General features: G+C 47.0%; 1 protein-coding gene across 1 annotated transcript in view; it reads left to right on the plus strand.

Moving 5' to 3' along the window:
• Positions 1-14,786, plus strand: part of LOC126455753 (roundabout homolog 3-like) — a 70,260-nt gene that overhangs the window by 45,159 nt on the left and 10,315 nt on the right. The window contains 1 exon segment of the mRNA XM_050091518.1: positions 10,719-10,955. Coding sequence (XP_049947475.1) covers positions 10,719-10,955 — 237 coding nt within the window.

Consider the following 14,786-nt stretch of genomic DNA (forward strand, 5'->3'; position numbering starts at 1 on the left):
GATGAGGAGGGTCTTCTAAGGTCTGCTGGCGTCAAGGTACTTCTTCTTGTCCTTCTTCTTCTTGTATGTGTCTGCTTGTGACACTACAGGGTCTATCGCACCCTCAAAGCCGACGGCTTCGGCGTCTTCAGAGGTCCTCGACCCTTCTTCTTTGCTTGCGTTCTAGGCTTTTTCTATCGTGGCGACGAGAACTTCCCACTCGGCAGGGGTGAGAGGAGGGCGGGCGTTTTAGGACCTGAGAGCGTCCAAATGAACGGTCACTATCTTCTGCAACTGCGTCTTGGTGAGGGGGCAAGGGGCCTCGTCCATGATGACCTGGGTTGCCTTGTTCTTCGCCGCGACGATTGTCTGTGCGGCTGCGTCTTGTGTTACCACCCCTCTGTGGCTTCCTGTGTTACTACAGGTTCCACGGGGGCGGCAGTCTGCGTGTCAGCATCCTTCTTCTGTGTTGGGCGGGGCTGCCTGGCCAGTGTATCATGGAGACTGTGCACCAGCTGCCGAGCGTCGGCTAGTTCGGCTCGGAGTGTTGCCCTCTCTTTCGCCACTGCGGCTTTGAGGGCAGCAATTTCTTCGTCGGCGGCGGCGCGGACCCTGGCGCACGCCTCGCTGATTGCGTCCGATGGGACCTGCTGTTACAAGACGAGGCCTACAAGCGGCTGAAGAAGGATCCAACCCCTACGACGAGTAGAAAGACGATAGCTCTGCTGAAGAAATCTGACTCACCTGAGCCAACGAAGAAGCGGCTGTACCCCAGAGCGCCAGCGATATCACACCTCTACGGACTCCCCAAGATCCATAAGGAAGGGGTACCTCTGAGACCGATTGTGGACTCCATCAACTCTCACAGTTACTGACTTGCTAAATACCTAGCGACATCGCTCAAACCCCTTGCGAGACTCAGCAGCCACCATGTGAGAAACTCAGCCTAATTCGTAAAAATACTCAGGGACATGCGACTAAAGGGAGGACCTACTCGTGAGCTTCGACGTGATGTCGCTTTTCATGAAAGTGCCCCTTCAAGACTCCTTGGCACTTTTAGCCCAGCACTTTGTACCACAAACAGTCAGCCTCTTCGAACATGTAACCACCTACTTTCAGAGCAACGGGGAATTCTTCGAGCAGATCGACGGTGTGGCCATGGGCTCCCCATTGGCTCCTGCGATTGCAAACCTCTATATGCAACATTTCGAGGATGTGGCCCTTCAAACTGCCAGACAGGAACCCAAGCACTTCTTCCGCTACGTCGACGACACTTTTGTCGTGTGGGGACATGGCAAATGGGCGCTAGATGAGTTTCTGGAACACCTCAGCAGCATCCATCCGAACATCAAATTTACAATGGAAATGGAGGAAAATGGATGCCTCCCCTTCCTTGATATTTTAATTAAGAAGAAGGCAGATGGTTCACTAGGCCATGCAGTACATAGGAAGAAGACACACACAGACCTATACCTTCATGCAACAAGCTGCCACCATCCAGCACAAACAGTACTGACCAGCGTGGTACATAGGGCGCGCACCGTCTGCGACAAAGACAGCCTACCATCCGAGTTGCAACACCTGAGGGAAGTCTTCCAACAAAATGGCTACAGTGAAACGCAGATCAACAGGGCGCTTAAAAGGAAGAAGGAAGCACTGAGAACCCTAGAAGAAGATGATGAAGAGGACAAACGACTCGCGTTCCTTCCGTACGTGGGTCCGCTCTCGGCCAAAACTGCACGACTTCTGGCCAAATACAACATCAAAACCGTTCTCTGACCACCACCGAAGACGAGGGAGCTCCTAGGTTCTGCCAAAGACGCGCTGAACCTTAACACACCAGGAGTATACAGCATACCATGCGAATGCGGAAAACAATACATTGGGCAAACACAGCGCTGCATATCTAAACGCTGCGAAGAACGTATCAGATGTGTGCGACTAGGTCACACAGAAAAATCAGCCATAGCAGAACACAGCATAAACGAAGAACACACCTACAACTTCGAAAACACGAAGGTACTGTGCCGAGCATCTGGCTTCTGGGAAAGCGTTATCAACGAATATGTAGATATAAGGATTCACGACAATCTGGTCAACAGAGATGAGGGATACCAACTCAGCGCATATCTCACGAATAGGACTTTCTCTGTCAAAGTAGAAACTGCCACCTCCACCAAAAGGCGTATTCGTGCCGGGGTGCCACAGGGATCGGTCCTGGGGCCCGTTTTGTACAGTCTGTAAATTGCGGACACTCCAACGGCCCCCCTGGTGCACACTGCACAGTACGCTGACGATACAGCCTTCTACACGAGAAACGCGAACAAGGACCTGGTCATCCGTAGGCTACAAAAGGTTTTAGATGACACTTGGGCCCGTCGCTGGCGCATCACCATCAACTCTGAAAAGACACAGGCAATGCTGATTACCCGCAGGCTCGGAAGGCGCAAACCTCCTCAACGTCCCCCCCCACCATCTTTACCTACTCCCTTGGCGCAGAACCGCCAAATACCTTGGCGTAACCTTGGACTCTCGTCTCACGTGGAAACCCCACATAGACGAGGTCCACAGGAAGGTCTGCGCCAGAATGTCCATCCTATACCCCAGCTCCCTTCCATGCCCAGTAGTAGTAAACGTGTACCTGGCCCTGATCCGGCCAGTCATGGAATATGCATGCCCTGTCTGGGGATACGCGGCAAAGCAGCACCTGGACAAACTCCAGAGGCTGCAGAACCGCGCCCTCAGGAGGGCATTGCATTTACCTCTTGGATTCCCCATAGATGACCTGCACGCCGCAGCTGAAATCCCACTCTTGAGAGAGCGCTTCCAAGATCTGGCAAGGGCTTTCTATGAAGGTTCTTCCAGATCAGGAAACGCCCTCATCCACTCCCTAGGTCGGTATGACATGTCCCGCGATAAGCTCAAGCGCCCTATGACGATCTTCGACGATTAAGTCGAAGACAAAATCCCAACACCAAATCCCTAATCCTGTTCCTTCCTAAATAACACCAATCATTCGCCTATCTCAGGCAAGTACCAGACACATACACGACAATCATCACATATCACAGACACCAAAAAACTATAGAAAAATCACACACACACGTTCACAGGGGAGTAAAAGCCGAAAGGCTGCAAACTCCCCACTCACACTTCCCCAAAGAGGGGAAGGTAAAAGATGAGAGCAGCAGCATCTCAGCGCAGCATAGAACCCTACGATAGCGGCAATCCGTCGGGAGCGCGCCCGTCAACGTCCTCCGCCGCGGCCGCAGACAGAAGGCTTACAGCGAGAACCCAAGGTCCGTAAAAAAATACGAGAACCGAACGCGGCCGCTGGGGGCGACCGCCATCCCCACCACCGCGCACACGCCGCTGGTCCACCGCAGGTGTAGTGGAGGGGGGGTGACCGCGCATATAAATAGCCCGCTCTCCGCGAATCTCGACACTTCGCCAGAAGTATGACACTTCCCGAAACATCAAGATATCAATCCTACCACCAGGCTGGAGACCCGAGAAACCTTCACCAATAGTTTACGTCGGGAAAGCCTACAGTCACAAAATCATTATCTTACGCATACAATGATATAGGAGCGGAGTGGAATGAAAGAAAAGAAATCGAAGTTCTAGAGTCCTTCCACGGATGATGTGGGCTATATGTTCCCACGTTGCGGTATTTTAATGACTTGTCATTAGGCGACCGAGTAGAAGAGAATAAATATTCGCAAACGTCTGTCTTTCTCAATGTGAGGGCGAAGTGACACTAAACAACTTTTTAAACGTTTCACCGTCCATCCGCAGAAAGCTGTTGTAATGATCAGGTTCTGAGTGAAACATTTCCGTTAACAGGTTTCCAGTTGCATGTTTCTTATTTTAAACCATCCCCTGGTCCAGCTTCTTGTTTTCTCCTTCTACAAACACAGTGCCAGAGGCAGTCTTAGAAATGCTTTGCCTGCATTTGTAGCGTTTCCCATTAGCGCCAAAATACACGATAAAGTGTGTGCTTCAAAAGTAATGATAAATTGACAAGCTTTCTTAGTACGTGTACAGGTTTGTTTGACACAGCCGTGGCTAGATAACAGCGAACTTCAGAGGCTAATTTGCTCTTTTAGGAGGGACTTAATAAGTTTTAAAAGGTTACATTGTCCATTCCAAGAAAATTGTAATCATCCCGTTCTGAGAGTAATATTCCCTTTAGCATATTTTCATGGTAAATCTCTCGTTTCAAGCCATTCCCTGGACGAGAGTCTTGTCTTCTTCTTCTTCTTCTTCTTCTTCTTCTTCTTCTTCTTTCAACACAGTGCCAAAGTCAATGCTAGGAATGCTTTGTCTGCATTTGTGACCGCACTCACTGCGCTCAAAATACACACGAACACGAATTTCGTCTGCTTCGAAGTGAGGTTAAACTGATAAAGACTGTTTGAACGTGTACGGGCCTGCTTGCCAAGTCAGTGGCTAAAAAAGAGCGATTTTGTGACACACGTTTGATCGTTTACGGGGGCCCTAGCAAGTCAAGACTGGTGCTTTGTGCGAGCAGCAGTGGCCGACTGAAGATCAACCACGGAAGAAATCCGGGCACATGTTGGACCTGCTTTGTCACCAGGTACCTTTGGGAACCGACTAAGAGCACGTGTGCCTCTGGCCAGCATACAGCTGACACCGTGACACTGCGAAGGACGGCAATTCTGGTGTCGTGAAAGAGTCGGCCGGAACTCTGTTGTCTTCAGTGATGAGAGGAGGTTCTCTCTGTAAGCGACTGATGGAGGATCACTGGTGTGGCGTGGAACTGCTGAGCTGCCTATTCCACAGAGATCACACACAGGTCCCACCCCAGGCGCGTTTCATGTGTGTGTGTAGTGCAAGGGGGAGGGGATATTTGTTACAACTCGCTGTCACATGCGGTGTTTCTGCACGGCCAAGCAACCAGCTACGGTCCCCGCTACGTTGCCGAAGCTGTTACCGCCATTTCTTCGACACGGTGTTGACGCGCCTTCTCAGCCGGCAGGACAATACACGACTACATACAACTGCCGCCACACAACACGTTGTTCGTTGCGTACGACAGCTGGTCTGGGCAGTAAGATCCCCAGATCTCTCGCCAATTGAAGACGTGTGGGGCATGATGAAGCGGGAACTTCCTCGTTCCCCAGAGCCTGCAAAAACCACTGCCGTATTGCTACAAAAGGTGCAACTCCTTCGCGACAGTCTGTCACAGGATGACATTTGGCAACTTTATGATTGTTTGTATACTGGGATAAACGCCTGCGTTGACGGCACATATATAAACTTGACTATCTGCACACCCTTTACTGCGACACGTGTGTTTCATTGGACTGAATTAGTTATCATGTACCCCTAAAATTAAGGACTACCTGTCACAAAAAAATGGTTCAAATGGCTCTGAGCACTATGGGACTTAACATCTGTGGTCATCAGTGCCCTAGAACTTAGAACTACTTAAACCTAACTAACCTAAGGACATCACACACATCCATGCCCGAGGGAGGATTCGAACCTGCGACCGTAGCGGTCACGCGGTTCCAGACTGAAGCGCCTTTAACCGCACGGCCACACCGGCCGGCCACCTGTCACATCACTTGTCAATAATATGATCTTGTCTTTGAAGGTATTGCATTTTCTCCGACAGTTTATATCTTCGCAGAGTGTCTGAGACTCGAAAGAAATTGAATGCTTAAATTTGTGAACGTAACAGATAACTTTCAAAGTGTAACGCTATAAATAATGCCGCCACTGTTACTTTAAATATTCGCAATGTTTTAATCTTGTCTGAAATTCACTGACGACGTAAGTTCAAAACGGTTCAAATGGCTCTAAGCACTATGGGACTTGACATCTGAGGTCATCAGTCCCCTAGAACTTAGAACTACTTAAACCTAACTAACCTAAGGACATCACACACATCCATGCCCGAGGTAGGATTCGAAACCGCGACCGTAGCAGCAGCGCGGATCCGGACTGACGCGCCTAGAACAGCTCGGCCACAGCGGCCGGTTTGCACGCAAGTAAATCTTTTATACAGTCGTGTCTTTTCTTTTTTTATTCTTTTTTCCTTCCTTTTTCCCAACTTAGATCTGAAGATGGTCTGCTAATCTGATAGAAACCAGTCATAATTAATAAAAAATAGTGATCCAGACGGTGTTATGCCGTCTGTTTATAAACTATTAACAGTGTAGAACAACACTGCTCGGCGGCTCAGTGTGGACTGCCAGAGCAGTACTCCAAAGGATCAGGGTTCGATGCCTCTGCAGTCCACTTATTGCTCCACTCATCTCAAGCAATGATTTCTTAATGCGAAAAAGTGCCGTACTCAGGAGTGTTTTGGACTCCACGTTAAACTGTGCGCCCCCATTGCCACTTCCGTAGTCGAGGTCGCTAACGCACGCCTGTGCAGTGGCAGTTTGAGGTAAGGCGACTCGAATCCTAGGACTGGAATAAATTTTGACCATCAGTGTTTCACCGGGGAGCTGAGTTTCTGACAGCTAGAGTTCGCGGCGCACCTCTCAACAGTATCTTACGCGATGACGACATTTCGCTTCAAACTCCACCACGAGTGTGTCTGACGCCTCTCCAACAAATACTTTGATGTCAGCCATATGTCAGGTGGCTGTCGAATATTCTCTAAGAGTTTAGCGTCCGTGTACTACAGCAACTGTAATAAGGATTTCGCACTGAATTTCTCACGAATGACGACTATTTGAGTTGGGGCCATGGCGTGAAGGTAAACTGAGTGGTGAACCAAACCACCAAGATCATGGAGTAAAGTGCGATTAAACATCAGTCCAATCGACCGGTTTGCCACTCAATTGAATACCATAGACAATGTAGACAATTTATTGCTTGTACGCTGTTTTTGATAACGGTTTTAATGACCGAATTCCACTACAGCTTATTGTCACTGACAGTACCACGATATTTGACTATTGTCGACTTGAAAGCCCACAGTGACCTCTGCCTGGTAAACATATGACAGGTACCTGGTCCGTTAGCTTCCACTAAGTCGTACTGTAACGTCTACGTTCGGGTGTACGTTAACTCTTTAAAGCCTGTACTATGGTAAGTTGACGGGCTTCACCTTATAAGAAAGGATTTTAGTAAATATGTTGACCGCGTGTACCTGAATGGAGGCAAAATCAGACTTACACCCACTCAGTAACAACAATGATACGTCAAGCAAGTCTAAAGTGCAACTACACGTTAGGACGGGCAAGAAACATACACAGCAGATGCTACCAATTGTTAATAATACGGTCGCCAGCCTGATTAGGAATTGAGTTTTTTCCTTGTACAAGTGGATGTACGTACAAGCATAACGACACGTAGTAATATTGCATTATATGGTAAATTTTAGAACCAGAAAAATCTACTGAACTAATATTTTCCCTTTCTGTACTAATTTGGACAAGCTATAAATACACAACATTACACTATAATGATTACTACAAACTGCGTTTTGTCTATTGATCCGGCTGAAATCGGGCATAGGTTACCCTAGAAATAGCACTTTTGAAACACACATACATTGTCAATTTTAAGAAGGGTAAAACACTGATAAATTTAGTTTTTATATTGACTTTAGCTTTACTGGTCAAATCAGATCAGTACACTTCAGAATTTAAATGAATAGAAAAGAAAAGGGGGTTGGGGGGGGGGGGACCCTGAAACTGTAATTGTCACTGTATTGAAATTCTTTGACTATTGAACTCATTAAGCACTCAAGGTTTCCAATATATGAATTACTACTCTTTTTGTCTTATTTCTTGCTTATTTAACTACCATTATTTTTGTCTCAAATTAATTACACTTCATTACTAAACCAATTTCAACATTATCTTCCAACTTTGTCAGACCTATGTTCTTTACTTGTATATTCATTAGCAATAAAGTTCCTTAAACATCATTCTAGCATAGATAGGTCTGCAGGTAATTCTTATTAACATAAACTTTAAATCTTCATTTCGGGACACTCGGATTGCACAACATGTGGAAAGGACCCTGTCTAGGTTAGTGATGAGGATAATTAAATGATAGGACAATTCTGGTAAAAGTTAAGTTGTTATTGAACAGTCAGGAACAAAATTAACACTGGTCCACACGAATACAGTACTAAATGTTTCAACCTGTTCGTGTCGATGCGGCGGTTGGCGGGCGGCGAGATGGCGAGGCGCACAGCACACATACAATCACAGCTATGGCTCTTGATGTATCGGCACTTTGCTTCTTCTTAGCGTCGCAATCCTTTTCCATTTAGTGCCTATGGAATATAGCCATGCTGTATAGTCGTCGGAAACGGCACATCCGAGGCTCAATGAAATCACGTTTTCCAGGAGAGCCTCCTCGATCCAGAGCGTGTTTCTCAGACCGATGCCCAACTCCGACTACTACTGCTGAGCCCGTTATGCCGTGCCGCGCCCGTGTGCATTTTCCCGCGCTCGCCTGCCTCCACCTTTTACCGCTCCCCTACAGACAGGGTATTTACCAAAGGTTTTGCATTCCACATATCCTAATACATTGCCTACGTATGGACCAGGCGCACAATTACAATTTTAAACATGTTACAATAGATTCAACATGGGTTACACTTCAATTCTGTTATAGCATTGCTTGAAATTTGACATAAATATTAATATTCACATCGAAAGTTGCTTACAGTTTCTTTAACATAATGACACGAAAAGAAAAAGAAATGAAATCAAAACATTGCTTACACTAATTTATCGAAAATCAGAAGAAAAAATTATTATATGTACAGTTGTTGTTACAGTACATCGACTTCTTCGTTTTATGGTGATGTTTCACTCTGCATACATCATTGAACTTTTGTAGAATTTTCACCCATATATGTTATTATGTCAGATAGATCTATCGTAAACATTCAAACAGTGCTTCTTGTGGATACAGTATACAGACTTGTAACAACGTGAAAACTAACACTGTCAAAACAACTGCAGATGAGAACCAGTGTTACAGCGCATGCTGTGCCCCAAAAGCCGCACAGTTCCATGAACAACTACACTGTAGGGCCAAAGAAACTAGTACACCTGCCTAATATCGTGTAGGGGCCCCGCGATCACGCAGAAACGCCGCAACACGACATGGCGTGCACTCCAATAATGTCTGAAGTACTGCTGAAGGGAGTTGACATCAGGAATCCTGCAGGGCTGTCCTTCAATAAGTAAGAGTACGACAGGGTGGAGATCTCTTCTGAACGGCACGTTGCAAGGCATCCCCGACATTCTCAATTATGTTCATATCTGGGGAATTTGGTGGCCAGCGGAAGTGTTTGAACTCAGAACAGTGTTCCTGCAGCCACTCTGTAGCCATTCTGGACGTTTGGGGTGTTGCATTGTCCTGCTGGTAATTGCCCAAGTCCGCCGGAATGCACAATGGGCATGAGTGGATGCAGGTGATCAGACATGATGCTAACGTACGTGTCACCTGCCATTGTCGTATCTAGACTTATCAGGGACCTCATATCACTCCAACTGCACGCGCCACACACCATTACAGAGCCTCCACCAGCTTGGACAGTCCCCTCCTGCCATCCAGGGTCCATGGATTCATGAGGTTGTCTCCATAGCCGTACTTGTCCATCCGCTCGATACAATCTGAAACGAGACTCGTCCTACCAGGCAACATGTTTCCACTCATCAACAGTCCAATGTCGGTGTTGACGGGCTCCAGCAATTCGTAAAGCTTTGTGTGGTACAGTCGTTAAGGGTACACGGGTGGGCCTTCGACTATGTAAGTCCATATTGATGATGTTTCGTTGAATGGTTCGCACACTGACACTTATTGGTAGCCGAGCACTGAAATCTGCAGCAGTTTGCGAACGATACTCTTCAGTCTTCGTTGGTCCCGTTCTTGCAGGATCTTTTTCCAGCCTCAGCGGTGTCGGAGATTTGATGTTTTACCAAATTGCTGATATTCACAGTACACTCGTGAAATGGTCGTACGGGAAAATCCCCACTTCATCGCTACCTCGGAGATACTGTGTCCCATTGCTCATGCGCCGACATGTTCAAGCTCACTTAAATATTGATAACCTCTCATTGCAGCAGCAGTAGCCGATCTAACAACTGCGCCAGACACTTGTTGTCTTATATAGGCGTTGCCGACTGCAGACTGCAGCGCCGTATTCTGTCTGTTTAGATATCTCTGTATTTGAATACGCGCTTCTATACCAGTTTCTTTGGCACTTCAGTGTAAATGTGCCGTTAAGTAGAACAAAAGGTAACCCAATGATGATGGTGTAAAATCGCTAAAACATACGTGAGTAGAACAAACAAAAATTATCCTTTCTTTCAGAAGTGATAGTTCTGCAAGGTTCGCAGGAGAGCTTCTGTAAAGTTTGAAAGGTAGGAGACGAGGTACTGGCAGAAGTAAAGCTGTGAGGACGGAGCGTGAGTCGTGCTTGGGTAGCTCAGGTGGTAGAGCACTTGCTCGCGAAAGGCAAAGGTCCCGAGCTGGAGTCTCGGTCCGGCACACAGTTTTAATCTGCCAGGAAGTTTCGTACAATTAGTAATGCTTTGTTTCTCCAGGGAGAATTCTTAAACATTTACTGTTCAACCAAACAAGCACGCTAATAGTGAGGTTCGTGAAAGAAATCACCTCAAGAGGAATTTCACTTTGCTAAATTATTTGTGCAAATTCTTGAAGCCATTTGTTTAGAGAACGACCAGCGTGTTGGACAAGTGGCATGACACCTGGCCACGTGTGTTTAGACTCAGAACCGGAGGCCACATCGGACAGCGGCAGGGGTGAAGGAGCGGACGCCGGCACGGCGCAGCCGGCGCTGCTGGAGGCGGCCCTGGGCGGCTCGGTGTCGCTGCAGTGCCCCGGCGGGGGCGGCGGGGGTGGCTGCTGGGGCGCGCATCCGGGGGCGGGCGCGGGGGCGCGCTGCCAGCCCACTGCCCGCCACGACCTCGCCAGCTGGAGGCAGCTCGCCGCCACCAGCCGCTGTAAGCAGCTGCAGCCGTGGCGTCCCCGTCTCGCTGCGACACCATTATCGTGTGTAGTGGCCGTCCTCCCTCTGACCCGTATTAAAAGACTCCAGTCGCAGTCACCAAGTGCAGACACCGTTCCTCTTTTTGACACGCATTAACCTCCAAGTGCAGAGTCATACCTCGTTTTGACACGTGTTAACCAGTCCTGACACAGTCCCCAAGTGCAGAGTCCGTATCCCGTTCTGTTAATCAACTTCTGCTATAGTCGCGAAGTGCAAAGTCTCCACCATTCTTCTTACATGTACCAGCCTCTTCGCCATGGCTTCACTCGCATATGCGTTCAACACATGTATTGTACACATCTCATCCTCCCCTCCTGCTGTAGCAATCTTTTTCTCACCCCATCTCTCTGTCCACCTCATTCTCTCACCCTCCCCCCGCCCCTCTAATTCCCACCCCCACCCCTTCATATCGCTTCGCCTCCTCCCCCATCTCTTTTCAGTTGCGCGATCCATACGCTGAGCAGCTCGTGACTTAGTTGTTTTGGCATGCAACTTGAATTTCATTATAATTTCTGATTTTGTCTCAGTAACTTGGAATAGAATGACATGTTCTGTGTCGCGATCCAGTCTTCCCTGTCATTTGGTGTGCACCATAGTGTTAGCGTCATTTCTTTTTTTTTATGCATTCACTGCTGATTTTTAGAAAAGTTTTCTCTCTGGTAAGTATATATGTATTCCATCCATTACAGGAAATAAAAATCTGTGTCCGCCTGCTTAGCTCAGTAGTAACGTGTTTGTCTACCATGCAGATGGCTTGGGTTCGATTCCCGGCAGGGTTGGAAGTTTTCTCTGCTCACGGACTGGGAGTTGTGTTGTCCTCATCATCATTTCATCATCACCGACTCGCAAGTCGCCCCAGTTGGCGTCGCCAGAGACAGCACTTGTAACCCAGCGACCAAACTTCCCCTGATGGGGCTTTCCGGCCATCAACGCCACACCATCGTTTCATAAAAATGTATTATAATGAGACTTTATTTAAATTGTAATATACTTTAAACTGTCCTGCAACTTTTCCATGGTTCAGTGACCCACTCATTGCTATACATTATAAGTTAGGTGTATGCATATATGTTTTTATGTACGTATGTATGTTCCACATCTCCTCCTAAACCTTTGAATGGATCTCAAACAAACTTGGTACACTTACTTATTGTCTGGGAAGAATCCCTATCGGAGTAAGAACTTATAGATGGGTGGGGATGGGGTGAAAAAGAAATGCAGCCTACAATGCGCGACTACCCAAATTTTATTCATCCAGCATTTGAGAATCAGAGCACTTAGTCACCTGCAACAATCTTTACAAATTTGTATGAAACTGTTTCTCGCTGACAACCCCCGCAAAGTGAAGAAAGGGAAAAAGTTTATCGATTGTTACATTTTCATTGTCCGGATAGTAAAATTGCCGGATGAGGAATGACGCTTTAATTTATTACTAGTTCACTACTACATATACTGGAGTCAAATTTTGCAGATAGGATTCATATACACCTCCGAATTTATCAGGAAAATTATATCATTGTACGACAGGTAGTGCCATAAACACTGAGATACGTGAAAAAGCGCAGCTTGATGCGAGACGTTTAAATTTATTACTTCGTTGCTTCTCACTCATTCGCAGCACTTCTAGCAGGTAGTGCCTTCAGAAATACATCACTGTAAGACACATAGTTCAGGAGATGTGACGTCAAATGTTGAGACACGTGAAAAACTGTCCGATCATGCATGACTTTTTGATTTACTACTTCTTTACTTCTAACTTTGCTCACAACACATTTCGTCAACAGTATCCACATATACCACTATAAGTACCTACAAATTTATATAACTGAAAAGCACCTATTCCAGCAGATAAGACTTCATTACCTTTGAGCTACGTGAAAAGGAAACAACTGGGCGAAATTCGCGAGAGATATGGATGAAATAGGTGTACAAATAAGCGTGAAATATGGTAACATATGTGAAATATATTTCACCAGTGTGCACGTGGGCAAATCGACGGGTAAGAGGCTCATCCTAAACCCCTGGAACGATTTCAATCAAAGTTGGTACACATGCTAGTTACGACCTGGAAAGATACACGGCGGGGGTAAGAACCGTCAGCATCCCATTGAGGTGAGCTTGGTAACGTGGAGAGGGAAAGGGGGAGGAAGATACGCACAGAGGGTGAGGGATGAGAAGGAGATGGACAAAGAAAGGAGAGAGGAGGGGATGGACAGAGACAGGGGGAGGAAGAGATGGGCAGAGAGAGTCGAGGAGGAGATGGATAGAAAGAGGGAGTGGAGAGAATCGACAGAGAAAGGGAAGAGGAAATTGGAAATTTGTGGTAAGTTCCTGTGGGATCAAACTGCTGAAGTCATCAGTCCCTAGGCTTACGCACTACTTAATATAACTTAAACTGACTTACGCTAAGGACAACACACACACACACCCAACGCCGAGGGAGGACTCGAACCTCCGACGGGAGGAGCCGTGCGAATCGTGGCAAGGCCCTTCAGATCGCGCGGTTACTCCGTCCTGTTAAGGAAAGAGAGTTGGACAGAGAGAGGGGAGAGAACGCCACATACAGAGAAAGGAGACAGGAAGAGATGGATAAAGAGAGGTAGAAGAGGAGATCGACAGAGAGAGGGGGAGGAGGAGATTGGAGTAAATAGTTACCTACGCAACGCCGGGGACTCAGCTAGAAGTAAGTGTAATCTCTGGCACTCCGACACTTTTCGTTGTCAATGTGACAGTGTTTTCATTGAGCAGAGTAACCAAATTCAATCATCGTTGTCTTATTATTCAGCAAATGTAACGAGCATTGCACACGTTCAATGTGTCTGATTATCAGCAAGTCTATTGACGGTAGAGAGTTCTATATATTTCCCCTAGGATTATAAGTTTTCTGCACGTTCTTTCGCGACTGTTTGGCTGACGAAATTGCAGTATTCAGACATAAGCAACAATGTTATACAAGTTCATTTTCTCCACCGCATACAAACTCTAGGTGCTGATCGAGGAGAGGATACGGAACAAAGAAGGTCTAATGAAATTATGTGCGGAAATGGAAGGTTTCCATGCTAGAGACCATTCATTCAATGATACAGAGGCTGCGGCCTAATACGTGCTGTATGGTTTCCTCCTAGAGGGCGGTACTGTTCCTCATGCGTTATGTCCTAGCGCCCTCTCCTGCCATAGTAATTGGTAATGTTGTGTCCCATTCACTTCTCTTGCTGACTCACCTTGTAGTGGATGCGATACGGCGTTAAACACAATGGTTCCGTACTCGAATCGAAAGCTTGTCGACATGATGTTTACTTACGGGGAAGCAAATGGCAACAGGCGGCGGGCAGCAAGATTGTATCAGGATACCCATATCCGCCGACAACAACTACAGCAGTCAATGTTTGCAACAGTGTTTCACCGTTTGTCTGAGACAGGGTCGTTTCGGGAAGCTGGAAGTAATGAATCGGAAGCCAGACTTGCAGGAAAATGTGATTAACAGTGTGGAAGGAGACAGCCGTGTCAGTACCAGGCATTTTGCCCTCCAGTACAGGGTAAGCCAGACGACAGCGTGGGACATTCTCCATGACAATTATTACTACCTTTACCACTTACAGCGTGTGCAGGGCTTACTAGCGACAGACTTTCCACACTGAGAACAGTTTTGTCATTGATTTCATCACCAGGCAACCACAATTCTGGGTTCTGTGTCATCCATCCGATTCACAGATGAGGCCATCTTTACGTCTCCAACTTTCATAACAGTCACTTGTGGGATAGTATGCAGAACCCGCACGGTATG

Source organism: Schistocerca serialis, chromosome 2 (genome assembly GCF_023864345.2).
Source record: "Schistocerca serialis cubense isolate TAMUIC-IGC-003099 chromosome 2, iqSchSeri2.2, whole genome shotgun sequence".
Classification (NCBI taxonomy): domain Eukaryota; kingdom Metazoa; phylum Arthropoda; class Insecta; order Orthoptera; family Acrididae; genus Schistocerca; species Schistocerca serialis.